This window comes from Triticum aestivum, chromosome 7D (genome assembly GCF_018294505.1).
Source record: "Triticum aestivum cultivar Chinese Spring chromosome 7D, IWGSC CS RefSeq v2.1, whole genome shotgun sequence".
In the NCBI taxonomy this organism is placed as follows: Eukaryota; Viridiplantae; Streptophyta; class Magnoliopsida; order Poales; family Poaceae; genus Triticum; species Triticum aestivum.
The window spans coordinates 148,122,996-148,144,814 of record NC_057814.1 but is presented as its reverse complement, the minus strand read 5'-3'; the positions used below and the strand labels follow the sequence as shown (position 1 = coordinate 148,144,814).

General features: G+C 43.5%; 1 protein-coding gene across 1 annotated transcript; it reads right to left on the bottom strand.

The window, feature by feature from the left end:
• Positions 1-19,068: 19,068 nt before the first annotated feature.
• LOC123165840 (protein BOBBER 1) lies at positions 19,069-21,493 on the bottom strand. Its single transcript, XM_044583577.1, has 6 exons — positions 20,942-21,493; positions 19,966-20,138; positions 19,834-19,882; positions 19,574-19,740; positions 19,406-19,489; positions 19,069-19,317 (listed from the first exon to the last, which is right to left on the bottom strand). Exons 1-6 carry the CDS (start codon positions 21,384-21,386, stop codon positions 19,279-19,281), a joined length of 957 nt encoding a protein of 318 aa, XP_044439512.1. The 5' UTR covers positions 21,387-21,493; the 3' UTR covers positions 19,069-19,278.
• Between the last annotated feature and the right edge of the window lie 326 nt (positions 21,494-21,819).

Here is a 21,819-nt window from a genome sequence, read left to right as displayed (position 1 = left end):
ACCTTGTTAGTGGATTCCTTTTGATGAGCATGAGATGGATGAAGTTAGAAAGCACAACCTTCTGTACCCTCCTTTTACTTTCTGTTATTTAGTTGAAATAAAGTAAAAATACTATTTTTTTTGTCTGTTTTCTGATTTATCCGTGCAATATAAAAATACCCCGAAAATAAAAGTTCTCTAAATGCCCTGCCAATTTAATATGATTTTTTTCTGGAATATTTGAGAATATTTGGCACTGAGAACACAGCAGGGGGAGCTGGCACCTGGCCACGAGGGTCCAGGGCGCGCCCACCCCCCTGGGCGCGCCCCCTGCCTCGTGGGCCCATGGTGGCTCCCCTCTACTTATTCCTGCACCCACACACTCCTTCTTCCTCCCAGAAAAATCACCAACCAGCTCAAGCACGAGTTCTAGCTCATTTTGCTGCGATATTCGATCTCCTTGCTCAAAGCACCTCTCACAAAACTGCTTTGGGGGATTGTTCCTTGGTATGTGACTCCTCCATTGGTCCAATTAGTTTTTGTTCTAGTGCTTTATTCATTGAAAATTTGTGCTACCTAGGTGACCATGTTCTTGAGCTTGCATGTCAAATTTATATGGTTCCAAGTAGTTCTAATGCATGATATAGGCTCTAGGCACTTGTAGGAGTAGTTGCTATCAATTTTGTTGAGTTTGGTTTACTTTTATTTGAAGTTACTAAAAAATTCAGAGGAAAAAATATGCTTAGGAAAATGTACCAAGGTGGTTCTTCAAGGAAACAAGGACCCAGGCTTGCAATGCGTGATGCTGATGATGAGCCACCAAGGGACGCTCCAGTGCGGCCTTGTGAATGGCCTTCAGAGGACTTCATGGATCAAACTGGAATTAAGGAAGAATTTAACGCATACTTGCGTAACGCTGATCTTGTGAGCTTCAAGGCAGAAAAGTGCCGCCAGTACCACTATGTCACTAGTTCCTTTGTGAGGAGGTTTGAATTTTCATCTTCACGCAATTCTCAAACTGTCCTGTTTGATCTTTATGAAAATTCTTATACTATGGACTTAGATGATTTTACCACTGCTTGCAAACTTCCACAATGGGGTAGTGCTAGTGAACCTCGCAAATCTGAATTTAGAGATTTTCTTGCTAGTATAACAGTGGGGGAATCTAGAGACATAGCACAAGCTACCATGGGGAGCATTCATTTTCCTACTATACATTATTTCGCTCTCTTCATAGGTAGGTGTATAAATGGTAAGGATGAAGCATGTCACATGTGTGTCCCTGACCTCAGTATTCTTAGGAGTGCTGTGTTAGGAGATAAATCTTATAATTTGGGAGCCATTGTTGCACGCAGGTTGCATCATAATAGATTTAATGGAGATTTCTTTGGTGGAATTTATGCAACCCGTATAGCTAATTTTCTTGGTATAACCATACGTGAGGATGATATTGAGTTGCCTCCTGCTTATTTGGATTATGAGGCTATGGTTCGTCATCATTTTGTTGACAGGAACGATCAGTTCCTCCAGTACCGACTAATCTTTGATAGACGACGCACCTATCACGTCGCTCTCCCTGCTTCTACCTTCTTTGACTTTCAGGCAAAGGGGAGATATTACATAACCAGAGAGGAGGCAGATGAGTATAAGAGGAAGGCTGAGATAGCTCGCCTCCAAGCTGCAGCCCACGATGCAATGACTGCTGCATCTCAGTACGACTCCAACTACAACTTTGGATATCCGCCAGGCCATCCGTGGCAATAGACCAACTTAGGCCAAAAGCCTAAGCTTGGGGGAGTACGTATTTCCCACCGACAATACATTTATGTTCACACACTCATTGCTAGATGTCGGTGCTCATACTTTTTCACTGTAATATCCATGCTAGTTTATTTTCCTTTTTATGCTTTCTTCTTGTGTGTTGGATAAACCTTAAGAAAAACAAAAAAATTAGTAGTATCTTTTAGCTATTTTATTTTTCTGTAGTAGTAATAACTAAAAAAGAAAACTCAAAAAGATTTCCCTTTCTTCTTTTGCTTGTTGGGAGCTTTCCCATGTAAATAGTTTTATTTCTTTTCTTTTCTTTGGAGGTTGATAGGAGAAGACCATGATTAAATTGTTGAAGTGACTCTTATATGCATTATTGTTGATTTAACCAAGAGCCCATATTGCCTTGTCTTCTCCTGTTTATTGAATGATTGCAGATTCCAGCTTAGTCCAATGCACGTGCACTATTATTATTATTATTCACATCGTTCGGTCGTGCAAGTGAAAGGCAATTATGACAATATATGATGGACTGATTGAGATGAGAGAAGCTGGTATGAACTCGACCTCTCTTGTTTTTCTAAATATGATTAGTTCATCGTTCCTGATTCAGCCTATTATGAATAAACATGTTTGCAATGACAATTAGAGATTATAGTTGCTCGTGCCATGCTTAATCAGCTAGGAGCTTATAATGGTTTACCTTGCGTGCCAACATGCTATTAACATGGTTGTGATGTGGTATGATGGGGTGGTATCCTCCTTTGAATGATTCAAGTGACTTGACTTGGCACATGTTCACGCATGTAGTTGAAACAAAATCAACATAGCCTTCACGATATTTATGTTCATGGTGGATTATATCCTACTCATGCTTGGACTCAATGTTCATTAATTTTAATGCATGTTCATGACTGTTGTCGCTCTCTAGTTGGTCGCTTTCCAGTCTTTTGCTAGCCTTCACTTGTACTAAGCGGGAATACTGCTTGTGCATCCAATTCCTTAAACCCCAAAGTTATGCCATATGAGTCCACCATACCTTCCTATATGCGGTATCTACCTGCCGTTCCAAGTAAATTTGTATGTGCCAAACTCTAAACCTTCAAATGAAATTCTGTTTTGTATCCTCGAATAGCTCACGTATCAACTAGGGTTGTCCGTATCTTCCATGCTAGGCGGGTTATTCTCAAGAGGAGTGGACTCCGCTCCTCACTCACAAGAAAATGGCTGGTCACCGGGATGCCCAGTCCCATGCTTTATGCAAATCAAATCAAAATAATTGCAAACAAAACTCCCCCTCGGACTGTTGCTAGTTGGAGGCACTCGTTGTTTCGAGCAAGCCATGGATTGATGCTTGTTGGTGGAGGGGGAGTATAAACTTTACCATTCTGTTTGGGAACCGCCTATAATGTGTGTAGCATGGAAGATATCACCATCTCTCAGTTGTTATGTTGACAATGAAAGTATGCTGCTCAAAATATTATTCATCTCTATTTCAAAACCGAGCTCTAGCACCTCTACAAATCCCTGCTTCCCTCTGCGAATGGCCTATCTATTTACTTTTATGTTGAGTCATCACCCTCTTATTAAAAAGCACCAGCTGGAGAGCACCGCTGTCATTTGCATCCATTACTATTAATTTATATTGGGTATGACTATGACTGGATCTCTTTTACCATGAATTACAATGTTTAGTCAGTCCTTGATCTTTAAAGGTGCTCTGCATTTATGTTTTGCGGTCTCGGAAAGGGCTAGCGAGATACCATCTTGTTATATCATATCATGATTGTTTTGAGAAAGTGTTGTCATCCGAGATTTATTATTATTGCTCGCTAGTTGATTATGCCATTGATATGAGTAAACATGAGACCTAAGTGTTATTGTGAATGTGGTTAGTTCATAATCTTTGCTGAAAACTTGAATGATGGCTTTACATATTTACAACAACAAGAGAAAACAGAGTTTGTAAAAGTTTTTCTTTATCACTTTCAGTTTATCAACTGAATTGCTTGAGGACAAGCAAAGGTTTAAGCTTGGGGGAGTTGATACGTCTCCGTCGTATCTACTTTTCCAAACACTTTTGCCCTTGTTTTGGACTCTAACTTGCATGATTTGAATGGAACTAACCCGGACTGGCGCTATTTTCAGCAGAATTGCCATGGTGTTATTTATGTGCAGAAACAAAAGTTCTCGGAATGACCTGAAACTCCACGGAGATTATTTTTGGAAATAATAAAAAATATTGGCGAAAGAATCAAGGCCAGGGGGCCCACACCCTTGCCACGAGGGTGTGGGGCGCGCCTGCCCCCTGGGCGCGCCCCCTGCCTCGTGGGCCCCCTGGTGCTCCACCGACCTCAACTCCAACTCCATATGTTCGTGTTCGGGGAGAAAAAAATCAAGGAGAACGATTCATCACGTTTTACGATACGGAGCCGCCGCCAAGCCCTAAACTCTCTCGGGAGGGCTGATCTGGAGTCTGTTCGGGGCTCTAGAGAGGGGAATTCGTCGCCGTCGTCATCATCAACCATCCTCCATCACCAATTTCATGATGCTCACCGCCGTGCGTGAGTAATTCCATCGTAGGCTTGCTGGACAGTGATGGGTTGGATGAGATTTATCATGTAATCGAGTTAGTTTTGTTAGGGTTTGATCCCTAGTATCCACTATGTTCTGAGATTGATGTTGCTATGACTTTGCTATGCTTAATGCTTGTCACTAGGGCCCGAGTGCCATGATTTCAGATCTGAACCTATTATGTTTTCATGAATATATGTGAGTTCTTGATCCTATCTTGCAAGTCTATAGTCACCTACTATGTGTTATGATCCGGCAACCCCGAAGTGACAATAATCGGGACCACTCCCGGTGATGACCATAGTTTGAGGAGTTCATGTATTCACTATGTGTTAATGCTTTGGTCCGGTACTCTATTAAAAGGAGGCCTTAATGTCCCTTAGTTTCCACTAGGACCCCGCTGCCACGGGAGGGTAGGACAAAAGATGTCATGCAAGTTCTTTTCCATAAGCACGTATGACTGTATTCGGAATACATGCCTACATTACATTGATGAATTGGAGCTAGTTCTGTGTCACCCTATGTTATGATTGTTACATGATGAACCACATCCGCCATAATTCTCCATCACCGATCCAATGCCTACGAGCTTTTCACATATTGTTCTCCGCTTATTTACTTTTCCGTTGCTACTGTTACAATCACTACAAAACCCAAAAATATTACTTTTGCTACCGTTACCGTTACTTCCATACTACTTTGCTACTAAATACTTTGCTGCAGATACTAAGTTATCCAAGTGTGGTTGAATTGACAACTCAACTGCTAATACTTGAGAATATTCTTTGGCTCCCCTTGTGTCGAATCAATAAATTTGGGTTGAATACTCTACCCTCAAAAACTATTGCGATCCCCTATACTTGTGGGTTATCAGACAGTAGCAAATTTCCCTCAAGTGGATGACCTAAGGTTTATCAATCCGTGGGAGGCGTAGGATGAAGATGGTCTCTCTCAAACAACCCTGCAACCAAATAACAAAGAGTCTCTTGTGTCCCCAACACACCCAATACAATGGTAAATTGTATAGGTGCACTAGTTCGGCGAAGAGATGGTGATACAAGTGCAATATGGATGGTAGATATAGGTTTTTGTAATCTGAAAATATAAAAACAGCAAGGTAACTAATGATAAAAGTGAGCGTAAACGATATTGCAATGCTAGGAAACAAGGCCTGGGGTTCATATTTTCACTAGTGCAAGTTCTCTCAACAATAATAACATAATTGGATCATATAACTATCCCTCAACGCAACAAAGAGTCACTCCAAAGCCACTAATAGCTGAGAACTAACAAAGAGATTATGGTAGGGTACGAAACCACCTCAAAGTTATCCTTTTTGATCGATCTATTCAAGAGTCCGTAGTAAAATAACACGAAGCTATTCTTTCCGTTCAATCTATCATAGAGTTCGTACTAGAATAACACCTTAAGATACAAATCAACCAAAACCCTAATGTCACCTAGATACTCCAATGTCACCTCAAATATCCGTGGGTATGATTATACGATATGCATCACACAATCTCAGATTCATCTATTCAACCAACACAAAGAACTTCAAAGAGTGCCCCAAAGTTTCTACTGGAGAGTCAAGACGAAAACATGAGCCAACCCCTATGCATAAGTTCACAAGGTTAGTGAACCCGCAAGTTGATCACCAAAACATATATCAAGTAGATCACGTGATATCCCATTGTCACCACAGATAAGCACATGCAAGACATACATCAAGTGTTCTCAAATCCTTAAAGACTCAATCTGATAAGATAACTTCAAAGGGAAAACTCAATCCATTACAAGAGAGTAGAGGGGGAGAAACATCATAAGATCCAACTATAATAGCAAAGCTCGCGATACATCAAGATCGTACCACCTCAAGAACACGAGAGAGAGAGAGAGAGAGAGAGAGATCAAACACATAGCTACTGGTACATACCCTCAGCCCCGAGGGTGAACTACTCCCTCCTCGTCATGGAGAGCGCCGAGATGATGAAGATGGCCACCGGTGAGGGATCGCCCCTCCGGCAGGGTGCCGGAACATGGTCCCGATTGGTTTTTGGTGGCTACAGAGGCTTGCGGCGGCGAAACTCCCGATCTATTCTGCTCCCCGATGTCTTTAGGGTATATGGATATATATAGGCGAAAGAAGTCGGTCGGGGGAGCCACGAGGGGCCCACGAGGGTGGGGGCGCACCCAGGGGGCAGGCGCGCCTCCCTGCCTCGTGGCCACCTCGAAGCTCCCTTGACTTCTACTCCAAGTCTCCTGGATTGCTTCCGTTCCAAAAATAACTCTCCCGAAGATTTCATTCGGTTTGGACTCCGTTTGATATTCCTTTTCTTCGAAACACTCAAATAGGCAAGCAAACAGCAATTTGGGCTAGGCCTCCAGTTAATAGGTTATTCCCAAAAATAATATAGAAGTGTATAATAAAGCCCATAAACATACAAAACAGAATATATAATAGCATGGAACAATCAAAAATTATAGATACGTTGGAGACGTATCAATCCTCCCCGGCAACGGCGCCAGAAATTCCTTTTGATGTCGCTTGAAGCAACGTCGGTATTTCCCCCAAAGAGGAAGGGATGATGCAGCACAGCAGCGGTAGGTACTTCCCTCATATATGAAACCAAGGTTATCGAACCAGTAGTAGAACCAAGCAACACAACATAAACAGCCCCTGCACACAAATAACAACACCTCGCAACCCGACGTGTTAAAGGGGTTCTCAACCCCTTTCGGGTAACGGCGCCAGAAATGGTGCATGGACGGGAGAAAGTTGTAATAGATTGAATAATAGATCACAAATAAAATAAAGTGCAGCAAAGTATTTTTATATTTTTGGATTAATAGATCTGAAAATAAATGCAAAAGAAAAGTAGATCGCAAAGGCAAATATATGAGAAAGAGACCCGGGAGCCGTAGGTTTCACTAGTGGCTTCTCTCGAGAAAAATAGCAAACGGTGGGTAAAAAATTAATGTTGGGCAATTGATAGAATTTCAAATAATCATGACGATATCCAGGAAATGATCATTATATAGGCATCACGTCCAAGATTAGTAGACCGACTCCTACCTGCATCTACTACTATTACTCCACACATCGACCGCTATCCAGCATGCATCTAGTGTATTAAGTTCATGGAAAAACGGAGTAGTGCAATAAGAACGATGACATGATGTAGACAAGATCTATCTATATAGAGATGGACCCCATTGTTTTATCCTTAGTAGCAACGATACATATGTGTCGGTTCCCCTTCTGTCACTGGGATCAAGCACCGTAAGATCGAACCCACTACAAAGCACCTCTTCCCATTGCAAGATAAATAGATCAAGTTGGCCAAACAAAACCCAAATATCGGATAAGAAATACGAGGCTATAAGCAATCATGCATATAAGATATCAAAGAAACTCAAATAACTTTCATGGATATAAAAAGATAGATCTGATCATAAACTCAAAGTTCATCGATCCCAACAAACACACCGCAAAAGAGTTACATCATATGGATCTACAAGAGACCATTGTATTGAGAATTCAGCGAGAGAGAGGAAGCCATCTAGCTAGTAACTACGGACCCAAAGGTCTACAAAGAACTACTCACGCATCATCGGAGAGGAACCAATGGAGGTGGTGAACCCCATCTGAGATGGTGTCTAGATTGGATCTGGTGGTTCTGGACTCTGCGGCACCTGGATCAATATTTCATCGACTCCCCTAGGGTTTTTGGAATATTGGTGTATTTATAGAGCAAAGAGGCGGTCCAGGGGGCATCCGAGGTGGGCACAACCCACCAGGGCGCGCTTGGGCCTCCTGGCGTGCCCTGGTGGGTTGGGCCCTCCTCGGGACACCCCCCCAGGCGCAGCCATGGCCCATTATGTTCCTTCTGGTCCAAAAAAATCTCTGTGAAGTTTCGTTGCATTTGTACTCCATCTGATATTGATTTCCTGCGATGTAAAAAACATGCATAAAACAACAACTGGCACTTGGCACTATGTCAATAGGTTAGTACCAAAAAATGATATAAAATGACTATTAAATGATTATAAAACATCCAAGATTGATAATATAATAGCATGGAACAATCAAAAATTATAGATACGTTAGAGACGTATCACCTGCCACCGTCACTCGGCCGCAAACATTGAGATACTTGGTTTTTAAATTCTAGTAAATCCAAAACTCGTCTGAAATTCATGAAACTTGGCATGCTATCATGGAGTGGCATCAACATGCCGTGGTAAATTTTTTGTCCCATTTGGGGCAGGTTTGGGTATAAGCTTCTCACAAACCAGAGCCTCTCACAACAAGCGTGATGGTTTCGGTAGGGAACGTGCCACCTTTGGGGACGAAACGATATCCGTTGCCTCTTAATGCTTTCAAAAAAATTCTTAATGCTTTCAAAAAAATTCTAGTGTCAACATAGAACAACAGGAGTGTTGTGTTTAATTTTGGAATTTTTAGGGGTTCGTTTGGACATTTTTATATAATAACTGGGTTTTCTAGGCATTTTATGTGCATAATTCACATTTGAACTACATGCACATGCTCCAGTGCATATAAATTGGTTGAAAAATCAAATTTGTGTCCTTCGGTGCATACTTAGGTCACATGCAAGAAATGGGAATGAATTTCAAACACCAGGGCACTGTTGATTGCCGGCAAAACGTTGAGATACTTTGTTTTTAAATTCTAGTAAATCCAAAACTCGTTTGAAATTCATGAAACTTGGCATGCTATAATGGAATGGTACCCGACATGCTGTGGTATTTTTCGTGTCCATTTTGAGAGAAGGCGCACTCGAATAACAGCCAACAAAGGCATTTTGAAACAAATAGCTGCCACTGTAACATCTCAAACGTTTTGTATAATTTAAATTGTGTGCGTTCTGTTAACCATTCACGTGACGCCACGCCTCACTCTTTTAATGGCTAGGAGGTGCCGTGCGGACAGGTGCTTGAGTGCTTGACTAAACGGGAGGCGTGCGAGCTGTACTCCAATGCGGAGGCTCACCGGGAAGCGTGCGAGCTGTACGTGATACGTCTCTGTCATATCTATAATTTTTTATTGTTTCTTGCCAATATTATACCACTTTTACATACTTTTGGCAACTTTTTATATGATTTATTGGACTAACCTATTGATCCAGTGCCAGTTCCTGTTTTCTGCATTTTTTTGTATCGCAGAGTATCCATATCAAACGAAGTCCAAATGCAATAAAATTTAACGAAGAATTATTTTGGAATATATGTGATTTTTGGGAGTTGGAATCACCGCAAACGGAGGCCCACACAGCCCACAAGACACCAGGGCGCGCCAGAGGCCCCTGGCGTGCCGTGGTGGGTTGTGGCCTCCTTGAACGTCGGTTGGGGCTCTACTTCGGGCGCAAGGAAGCTTATATCCGGAAAAAATCCTTGTTCAAATCTCAGCGCAATCGGAGTTACGGATCTCCCGGAATATAAGAAACGGTTTTCGATCAGATCTGGGGGGCGCGAAACAGAAGAGAACAAAGAGGGAGATCCAATCTCGGAGGGGCTCCCGCCCCTCCACGGCCATGGAGGCCATGGACCAGAGGGGGAACTCTCCTCCCATCTAGGGGGGAGGCCAAGGAAGAAGGAGGGGGCTCTCTCCCCCTCGCTTCCGGTGGCGCCGGAGTTCCACCGGGGGAACGATCGGGACGGCGATCTACATCAACAATCTTGCTACCGTCAACACCAACTCTCTCCCCCTCTATGCAGCGGTGTAACATCTCTTCTCCCTGCTGTAATCTCTACTTAAACATGGTGCTCAACTCCATATATTATTTCCCAATGATCTATGGTTATCCTATGATGTTTGAGTAGATCCATTTTGTCATGTGGGCTAATCGTGATCTTGGTTGGTATGATTGTATATTTTATTTATGGTGCTGTCCTATGGTGCCCTCCTCTCGCCCAAACGTGAGGGGCCCCCGCTGTAGGGTGTTGCAATATGTTCATGGTTTACTTATTGTTAGTGTTGCGGGTGTGACAGTAGCCTAAACACGGATAAGTGGGTTATGGCGTATGGGAGTAAAGAGGACTTGATACTTAATGCTATGGTTGGCTTTCACGACCTTAATGATCTTTAGTAGTTGCGGATGCTTGCTAGAGGCCCAATCATAAGTGCATATGATCCAAGTAGACAAAGTATGTTAGCTCATACCTCTCCCTCATATAAAATTACAAGAATGATTACCCGTACTTGTTATCGATTGCCTAGGGACAAATAACTTTCTTGTTGACACAAACCCTTTTACTAAACACCTAACTTTCATTATCTTGCAAAGTACTTCTAGTTTTATTCTTGCAAATTAGTTCTAGTATCACACCTACAAACTAGTTTCATACTTGTTTTTGGTAAAGCAAACGTCAAGTGTGCGTAGAGTTGTATCGGTGGTCGATAGAACTTGAGGGAATATTTGTTCTACCTTTAGCTCCTTGTTGGGTTTGACACTCTTATTTATCAAACAAGGCTACAAATGATCCCCTATACTTGTGGGTTATCAGTACGCCGCGCAGGCTCACCGGGAAGCGAGCCCTTTGACTTCCATGGCCGCCCGCCTTGCTCGCATCCTCTCCATTAATGGCACCCAAGCCGCAGTTTAATACGGTTTTTAAATATAAAACACTCATCGCAAATGTTTTAGTTAGAACACCCGTATGCAAAACCGAAAACTTCCCCATGAAGCCAAGGGAAAATGTACCTAGCAAGATTTGTGCCGCTCTTGATCGCAAACGTTTTAGTTAGAACACCCGTATGCAAACCGACAGCTTCCTCAGGAAGCAAAGAGAAAATTTGCCGAGCAGGATTTCTGCAGCTCTTGATCGCAAACGTTTTAGATAGAACACCCGTATGCAAAGTGAGAGCTATGGTCTTCCCCCTTAAGTCGAGGGAAAATTCGCAGTGCGGGATTTGTGCATCCCTTCAACGCAAACGGTTGTTTTGGATGACCCGTGTGCAACCACGTACAAACAATTTGGTAAGATTTGCATCTGTCATATTAGGTATGTTGCCATTTGTCAAACTGGAAAGATAGGCATTTGTTCATCTAGTAACATTGCCATTTGTCAATCCTTGTAACACTGCGATTTGTCAAAATATGCAGCTAAAAATCACTAGCACTATCTAATTTTTGCAACTAAAATTCAGTAATTAAGCATAGATTTCATTCATAGATTAAGCAGTCGTTCTTAATTTATACAAACAATTCAACTCGATAGCTGAACCGACCAAACTTTTCCCCAATTTTTGCCAACCACGTACTGAAATAGCTAGTTCAACAATATATACTAGCTAATTTTAAGTACGTTGTATAGTTCCACCACACATCAATAGTCAGATGAATTGAACAAAATAGCCCCTAAATACTACTACTACTACGGAGGGGCTTCGTGCTACTTCTGGCAGCCTCTCCTCTGCCGAGCACGCTCAGTAAGAGGCAGAGGAGGAGGAGGAGCCTACCGACAAGCTGGACAAATGCAATACGGTGCCTGCTGCTGCTGCACGTTCAGCGACGCTCGCCAGCTCGAATGCCCACTATCGCTCCAGACGATCCCTCTTGAAGCGGTCAGACTACTCGTAGATCTCCTGATTCCTCGCCTCTGCGTCGGCGTGTGCTGCGGCCACGGCTACGGTAAGGTTCTTTGCATGCTCGACGAGGCGCTCCTCCTCCTCCCGCAGGAACTCGATGTAGCGCGCAAGGTCGTTGACGCACGTGCAGGCCTCCACCTCCGCCTCCCTCCTTCGGGCGGCGATGGCGGAGCGGGTGATGATCCCAGTGGTTGACGATGGGCTGGCAGCCACGGCGGCCACGACGGCCACCTCCCGCCTTCGGGCCACGGTGGCGGAGCGGGTGATGGCCGGCAGTGGGGTGGCAGCCACGACGGCCACCTCCCGCCTTCGGGCCATGGCAGCGGAGTGGGCGATGGCCCTGGTTTTCGACGGTGGTGTGGCGGCAACGGTGGCCGGCAACAGCTGCCGGCGGGCAGCGGCGGTGGAGCGTGTGGTGGGTGTTCCGTGCACACCAAACAAGGGCGCCACACGCACTATAGTACGCCGGGGATTGTGCCGCCGCCGCGGTGTAGCCTCCCAGCTGGAGCTGTCCTCTGATGACGGCGGAGTGGAAGACGAGATAAGTTATAGGGAGGAAGGGGAAAATGCGACGCAGGACTCACCGGCCATGAGGGTTTATATAGCAGGCCGGTAAGCATTGGGATTTTGGGGGATTTCACCGAGTCGGGCGGGAAGCTTGCGCGGGAACCTGCGAGGTTGCGCGGGAATGGGCTCACCAACGATTCATTGGCGCCACTTCGAGCCACTGTTTGGCCAAAAGAACGCTCCCGCGCGCTGCGCAAGCTTGCGCTGTAAGCCGTCTGCGGCAGCGGGGTGACAAGACGTGCGAGAGAATGACGAAAGGACACGTCCGCATACGGTTAATACAAAAAAAAGTTTGCGATTTAATTACCTACTATACCCCCGTCCTGGTTTATAAGTAGGATTTAACTAATAAAATACGAATGCATGTCGGCAAAGATTATATCGTTGGATTCGTATTTGAACATAGTTTCCAGTTATACAATTTTTGTAACATGCATTAATACTTTTTAGGTTAAATTTTAGGTTATATACCAGCAAGCGTTTGCCCGCAACACGCACGGCTTATTCCATCACAAACAACTCGGATGGATCAACTGTATGCCACGTATCACACACGCAACTCTAATCTGATTCATGCTTGATGTCTCCGACATCGCTCGCATAGTTCGTCTTATTTACCACTTATCACTGTGCCGGCCTCTTCTCGTGTCCCTCGGCAAGCTCTGCTCGTCGTTAGGCACCGCAGCGCGCTGTGCTCGCGTCCGTTGGCGCGCTCGGCTTGTGGACAACTTTTCCTTGCGTGTTCAACTACTCGCCGTTGAGGCGACCGCGGAGCACTCAACTCGCGTCCCTCCGCGTGCGCTCTGCCAGCGGTTGGGCGTGCGCACGATCACGTCGGGGGCCCATATGCATGCGGTTGCGCCACACGCGTTGCCACGCAATGCAGTTACATGCGGCACGATGGAGTTATGCGCTGCAAATTAGAACTGCCATCAGGGCATGCCAATATTCCTGGCCTTCCGGCTTCCCCTTTAATTCCCGCGGCCATTATAACCTTAGTCTCTTCAACCATTCGATCGCGCCCCACAACACAACAAGCACACCCACGATGACACATAGAGAGGGGATGTCTAGCGGCGCTCCAATGGAGTTCGGCGAGCATAGAGTGGAGATCCGCGAGGGAGACGGATCTCCCAATGGTGTACACTATCGACCCGGTCGTGGTGGACGACTACATCAACAGCGTTGAGCAGTTGCTTGCTCGAGACAAGTACAAGGTGGTCGGCATCGACCTCCAGTACACCGCCGGTCGTCCCGACATAGATCAGAAGGTTGCCGTTGCCCAGTTGTGCGTGCGCCATCATGTCCTCATCTACCACTACTGCATGGCCATAGAGACTTGCGACCGTTTCAACAGGTTTGTCAACAGCACCGACTACAAGTTCGCCACGGTGGAAACCACCGACGATGTAAAAGCGCTCAGTGTCACGGGCTTGGACTGCAAGAACATTGTCGAAATCCGTGACCACTATAGGGTCTGGGGCAGCACGAAGAAGGACTCCCTGGTCGAACTCGCCTCGGCCATCATCGACCCCTACTATGAAAAGATGAAGCAGGATGCCCAGAGAACAAGTCTCGTATCCTGGCACAAGGCCTGGATGCGGCAACTGGATGAACATCACCTCAGGTTCGCGGCCAAGAGCGTGTACACATGCTACAAGATACACAGGCGGATCGTTGACATGAGGAAGTGCCTCGTTACCCAAATCGACGAGCTCAGATCGAGCCACAAGCAGAGCAAGCGTCACAAGAAGTAGATGATGATCAGATAATCGTTTATGCTAGTTAATCATGCACGTAATATATAGTTTACTTTATTGGTGTGTGGAAATGTCATGTGTGTAGTAGCCACCTATGTAATTATGCATGTAATAGTTTACTTTGGTGTGTGCAAATGCCATGGTTGTAGTAGCCACCTATGTAAGTGGATGTTTAATTTGGTTATGCAACCATGTCCTTATAAGTGTGTGTATATATATGTTGTTATTCTGTATTCAATCCCATCACACAACACACACGTCTTATTAGCAGCAACCGTCTGTGTTATTATCGGTCTTCGCACACATTTCTGATTACAGACCTGTTTGCTGCGTATCACAAACATCTTGTTATATTGAACCGTTTTTGTTCTCTTGTCTCAACACAAACAGTTCATCCGAGTGAACCGCATGTCGTATATCGCACGCACCTTGATCTGGCTGACCGTTTCTTTTGTGTTTCCTAATCACAAACAGTTCATCCGAGTGAACCGTATGCTATATATCGCACACACCTTCATCTGGCTGCCCGTTTCTTTTGTTCCTCCTCATCGCAAACAGTTAATTGAACTGAACCATATGCCCTGCATCACACACGCAACTAAAAATCTAAACCGTGTTTGATGCATCCTCAATCGCAAACGCTTTGCACCTTTTTTGACGGGTTTTTTACACCACCGTCTGCGATTATTGCATCGCACACAGCTTCGTCGAAGGGTCTCTGATCGTAGTGTCATGTTAGCAGCATCCTGCAGTAGTGTAATGTGACCTTCGCTACACCACAGAGCAAGCTCACTTCATCTCAGGAATTTGGGCATGAAGTATAACAAGCCTCCACAACCAGTGCCATGCACATTAAAAGGGAAAAAGGAAGGAAAGGGTTCCACTGGTAGATAGCGAGGTAAGAAGGAGTAGTAGATTACAAGATCTAACTAAAGGGTCTAAAAATAGACTATATGTGTATACAAACATTGCATGGCTTGTAATGTTGATCCGCCTTGTGTTGCTGACAAAATTGTTAAGAATCTTAACACAACCTTTTGCTAGGTCCCTCGGAAGGATACCACTGACGGTATTCTCAAGACCAAGCAAAAGAAGGAGACACACAAGAAGAAGGGAATATTCCACATTATATTCGTTTAGCCTTCATTGCCAGTCTATTCCTTCCGGTAAAAATGAATACAATGTGGAAAAATCTAAATGGAATATCAAAGGATTAAATGACAAGTCTAAATGGCTAACTATGTCCAATAAAGTGGGAGAGTCTCGTTGCTCGATTTTACATTTGCAATAAATGAAAAGAGATTTTTTGGATATCCCCTATCAAAGAAAAAAATCCAAGAAGAATAAATTTGAATATATTCCTTCTATCAGAGCTTCTGGAGGATTGTTGAATGCATGGAATGAAAAGTAATTTCACGGAGAATGAATTTTCTCTGTATTTTCAATTTACATCCATTCACACTGGAAATACTTGGATACTTACAAACAGATATGGGCCATGCCAAACTGAGGCAAGGACTGAATCTGTAAATTGGTTGCAACAAATTCAAGTACCTGATGAAACTGGTTGCATGATTCTTGGGGATTTCAAGCATGTCAGATGTCCAAAAAATAGAAGTAGGCCTGTTAGTGAAATGAGATGTTCAATTATGCCATTAGTGCCCTTAGATTAATTGAGATCCCTCTCAAAGGAAGAGGCTTTACTTGGAGCAACATGCCAGAAGCTCCATTATTTGAAAAATTGGGCTGGTGTTTTTCTTAAGTACCATGAACACTAAACTACCCAAATACTGCTATAGTTCCCTTGTGAAAGCCTATATCAGATCATGTTCCAAGTGTTATTCAGGTAGACAATCACATCCCAAAATCTCAATTATGCAGGTTGATTTTTGTTGTTAGAGCATGGGGATTTAAACATAAAGTTAAAAACACTTGGGATCAGGGGGTCCAAGCCTCTAACAGTACTAAAGGTATTGGTGTTCGATTCAAAGGACTAGGAAAGAAAGGGATTGAAATTATGGTCAAAGTGCCTATCCAACTTTTCTGCCTCTATTAAGAATCCCAATGCATTGATTTTCTGGTGAGATACCCTGTAAGAATATAGGGATTTGAGTATTGAAGGAAGTAATGGCAAAATAATTTGAAAATATCATTTAATTAATTTTATTTCATATCAGAAGACTTATTCAAAATTCTGAGAAATTGTGACATGGATTAATCTTGGAGATGAAAATACAAAAAATATCAGGCAAAAGCTACAAACAAATATAGAAATAATCACACTACTCAACTCCTGGATGAAAAAATGAGCAAGTGCATAATGATCATCGTAGCAAAGCTGCCATTCTTTGGAGATCTTCCAATGAAAGACTTGGAACTTCCAAACTTACAACAAGTTTATTGGACAGTGTGCTGCATAGACTAGAAGTGTTACAAGATCTAGAAGTTCCTTTCACCAAAAAAGAGATTGATGATGTAGTAAATATTTTGCCAACTGATAAGGCAACTGGACTTGATGGATTCAATGGTGTTTTCATTAAGGTTGGAATTTAATTTTTGTAGATTTATATGATCTTATTGAAGTTTTTATCATGGGAGAATGAACCTGCAGGCTGCAATGCCTCCTTCATCACATTAATTACAAAATAGAAAATCGCCAATGCCTAAGTGACTTGAAACCAATAGCTCTCCTTAATTTCTCAATCAAGATCATCACCAAGCTACCATCTAACAGACTGCAAAATCATCCTAAAACTGGTGCATTCTAACCAATATGGTTCTTCTCAAATCAAGATATATTCAAGATTGTCTAGCATGGGCTTATGAATACCATTACCAATGTCAACCGTCTAGAAGAGAAATTGTGGTGCTCAAGCTGGATTTTGAAAAATCTTTTGACACGATGGATCATGATATCATTTTGTACATTCTTGCTGCAAAAGGATTTGAACAAAGGTGGCTCTAATGGTTTCATATGATATTCAATTCTCGTACTTCCTCGGTATTGCTAAATAGCATTCCTGGAAAGCATTTTCATTACAAAATAAGATTCAAACAAGGGGATCCTCTCTTTCCCCCCTTAATTTTTTTTCTTGCAGCGGACCTACTCCAGTCTATCCTTAATGAAGAAATAGTGAAAAACTTGATTCAATCCCCTCTGACAACGCATTTTTAACCTGGTTTTCTTGTTACTCAATATGCTAATGACATGATTTTCATGCTTCCTACTATGGAAACCAACTAATGCATAACCAAAAATGCTCCCAAACTGGGCTAAAGATAAATTACAGCAAATCAGTGGTGGTTCCCATCAATGTCTCAAGCTCAAGTGCAAAGAATGATTGTTAGTTTGGGATGCCAACAGGGGCCATTCCCATTCGTTTATCTTGGACTCCTATCCATACTTCCAGACCTAAGAATGAATATTTCTCAGCCATTTGACACAAATTTGAAAGTTGGTTGGTTGGGTGCTCTACTATGATTTCTTGCGATGGTAGAGGCTTATTAAATTTTCTCTTCTTTTACACATCACTAATTGCTTCATAGAAAGTATGTAACCCAAACTACTCCAAACTTTTGAAAAGAGAAAACTCATTTCGATGGAGATAACACTCAAAACTAATCCCAACTTTCACAAATGTTGTATGTGAAGTGGGAAATGGAAGCTCCATTTTATTTTGGTATGATTCCTAGGCATGGAAACCCGTTACAATTCAGTATCCCGATCTCCAGTCTTTTGCGATCACTAGTAAAATATCATTAAAGACTATGATCAACACCGAAGATTTAGCTGAGCATTTCCATAGGCCCCTTTCTTCTCAAGCTTTTGAACAATTCCTAGAAATCCAAGATTTATGACTTCAAGGGATTTCTCTAGATAATGGCAAGTGCACTGGAAGGTATCAAGCTACTCATCTACTAAAGTACTCCCTCCATAAAAAGAGGTGTCTTAACTTTGTACTAGTTTTAGTATAAAATTATACTAAAGTTGATACACTTATTTTGGGATGGAGGGAGTATATAATTGGAAGCAAGTTGATCAAGAGGCCCATATCATATAAGTGGCTATGGAAAAGTGCTTGCAGGTTTAGACACCAATTTTTCTTCTGGCTTCTACTCCATGACAGACTTATTGGAATCCTATGATCGTGTCTTCTGCCATGAAAATTCCTTAGAGAATGCACTCCCATCTAATCTAGGGTTGTTCTTGTGTTCAGAATTGGTGGTCCTCTATAATTGGCACCAAGAAAAGAGGTAGTAGTATTTCATTATATGATGAGATTATTTAACATGACAATGCAAGCAATCATCATAGAATGTTAGATATTTGAAGCAGAGAAATTATCTAAGAATTGCTTCTAGGAAGCTCTTCACAAAACAAGATCACACTTGCAAAACAAGACACCCCAAGGCCACAGATAGACACCAAAAAACACACAAACAAAATTTATCTCCAAGCCGTTGCCTCCTAGGGTTCTTCCATGCCACCATCTCGGTTCCCTCCTCTCTTTCGAACAGAGGACCCATCGCATTCACTTTGATTTTTTCTAGATCATGTTTTCCTTTGGTTCTTATTTCCCTAACAATGTCAGCAAGGTGAAGGTGGCCAATATCTCCGGCCACTCCCGATGTGTGATCATTAGCACAGCGACTTTGACCTCTTCATACTGTGACAAGATCAGATTTCTTCAGCCCTTAGTGTTGCATGTCCATTGCAGATGAACCAATAGGGTAAGAGAAGATAAACAGCTTACAAAGGGATGCAGGTAGCTAGAAAGCGCACAACATAGTAAAGCACACAGCACATGAACGATACACAAATTTCAGAAAACTGGGCAATCGATCGGTTCCAACAACAGAAAACATTGTTCACTTATATTTCCAAAGCATCACGAAAACCATGTCCTTCGCGACCTTAACCAGACACTTAACCACAAGACACCCGAACTGAAAAGAACTAGGATAGATGCGATTTCTCCATCAAAAACTTCTGCGTCCCCTTGGATCCAACCAATCTCAAGCTATCTTCACCCTTGAGAAGTCCATCTCCGGGTGCTGCAACGAAAAGCTCAATCAGAGACACAGCAGGTGGTGCCAAGTCAACCTGAGACGCATACACTAGGATGAACATGATGCTACTTACCTGGGACATGAACTTCTTGAGCATGTCTTGCTTTTGCATTTCATCACTTGTTGGCAGGCCCATCTGCTTCTGGCGCTGGTCAAACTGCAATGGAGACAAAAATTAGGGTCTGAAGAAATTGTAAGACGCCTAGTCAGTCCATCAATCAGGTTTGTGCACATCACTTACCATCATCTTCTCCACGGTTTGCCTAGTCTCAGGATCCAGATCAGAAAGCTTGCTAGTCTCTGGTTCCACCTTCTGGGTGTCGACTTCAGGGTCACCTTTGATCACAGATTTCCACCACTCCATTTGATTGTGCTTTGTCAGTAGTATAGACAGTGCTTTCCCATCCTCTGAAAGTATTATCAGAAGGAAAAGATGTTTTTATTAGTAAGGGATCCTAAAGTGGGGCGCATGACATAACGTAAATGGCATGTGGTTCATACCTATGCTCCAGAAGCAGTCATCAACTTTAACTGGTTTGTGAAGCTCACCCTGGTAAGAAAGGAACACTGCATCAGCAAAAGATTTTTACATGCAAGGGCAAGATGAACTGTTGTGTAGCTGATACTACTCACATCAATGATCGGAGGCTGGCCCTTCAACCCAACCTTCAGATGATCCTTCTTAATCTCACAGACAACAAACCTTGACTTTGTTCCTTCAGGAACAGGGACATTGACATTAACCTCTGGTAACTGCTGAGTCCAGGAATACTTCTCCATATCAAGACCATTGCCAGCATTTGGTTCTGTTCAATGAGATGGGTCACCGTTAGTTAATCCCAAAGTGCATAACTGAAATATAATGGATTTTTCCATAGGTAAATGAAGGAGATGCCATAAATAAGACAGGGTTTAACAAATCAAGTGCAACATTTTCACTATGATATATGGCACAGAACCGTGTTTGAGCAGACTCGGTTGTAGAACAAACTAGGAGTTATAAACTGGTTTCTAACTGCAATGAACCATGACTTCTGATGAACAGAGATAATTAAACAAACTGGCTCGGTTTTGGGGCAGTTTTTACAGGTGACAATGAAAACTTCATCATAAGCAGATAGTAAGTGTGGTGTTTAAGAAACTGAACAAGTGTAATTTCATCCTAAATGAGAGTAATTAACCATGCTGCTAGTTATATTTTTTCAGGAGCAGAGCAAGTTGTCCAACAAATAAATCACCCATACATACAAGTATGTAAATAAGCAACATTGTTACTACATAGTATGGACGAATTAGACCAAGTTCCTAAACTTGACTGGAACAGAAAACAATTTGACTGAAACAGACAACTTCCCCTTGCTCATGATTTGTCAAAACATCAACATAAACTCATCCAGTATCTATGGCGCTAAATCAACCAAGCTATCACGCAAATAATGAATAATGGCTAAACCACTCGACCTATCTAAAAGCTATAATTCAGAGTTGGCATCGAAGCCACAATATCCTAAACCCTATGAACTAACAAATTCGACATTATCACACCAACAATCCAACATTAAGCATCAATATCAATTAAAGCCGAAGGGAAATGAAAACAGGGACTTACTGTTCGCCTTGCCCTCCTTCTTCTCCACCTCCGTGCTGGCATCCTTCTCCGCCGAGCTCCCTGCAACCCGCCCCTCCGTCACCACCGAGCTCTCCCGCTTCTCCTTCTCGGCCGCGGCCTTGACCACCCTCTCCTTCTCGGCCGCCGCCGCCTTCTCCAGCTCCGCCGCCTTCCTCTTGGCGTCCCTGGCCTTCCTCTCCTCCGCCTCCACCTGCGCCCTGCACGCCGCGGCCATCGCGGTGACCTTGCCGACCGCGGAGGGGTCGCGGAAGAGGTCGGAGCGCCGGTGCGCGACGTCGATGGCCGCGTGGAGGAACGGGAGCGCGCCGCCCTTGCGCTCGAGCACCGCCTCGAGGACCTCCAGGTCCACGTCGACCGCCGCCGGGGCCGCCTGCTGCTGCGGCGGCGGCGCCTCCTCCTCCTGGATGTCCGAGATGATGGCCATGGCCGCCGCTCCTGCTCTACTCTAGGGTTTCGGCTCCGGGTCGGGCTCGTGAGGGGATCTCAGATTGGAGAGGGGTTTCGGCGCAGACGAATGGGTTGACGAGGCTCCGGGTCTCGCTTAAATTGAGACCTCTGCGCCGCCCCGGCTTGCTCTGGAACATTCCGGAGGTGCCTGGTGTGGGCTCGCATTCCGCTTCAGTTACTACGGTCTCTACTCGAACTGTGTCTTTTGAGTTCCCAAAATATTTTTATTTGAAACTTTTTAGGGATTGTATTCACTTCCACTGGTATTAGGTATATATTCTTTTTTGAAACTTACTATTGCGTATATATTCGAATGGTCTCTTTTGAGTTTCCAACATATGAGCGAGTTTTTGTTTTCAAAGCAAAAGAAAAAATGAGTTTGTTTTGTTCTCGGAAACAAAAATGAGTTT

Excerpts from the sequence above, each read along its gene's own strand:
- LOC123165840 (XM_044583577.1), bottom strand. The coding sequence starts at position 21,386 with ATGGCCATCATCTCGGACATCCAGGAGGAGGAGGCGCCGCCGCCGCAG. Across the intron at positions 20,139-20,941 it reads GAAGGAGGGCAAGGCGAACA|AACCAAATGCTGGCAATGGT; the intron begins GTAAGTCCCTGT and ends CTCATTGAACAG. Across the intron at positions 19,883-19,965 it reads GCCAGCCTCCGATCATTGAT|GGTGAGCTTCACAAACCAGT; the intron begins GTGAGTAGTATC and ends CTTTCTTACCAG.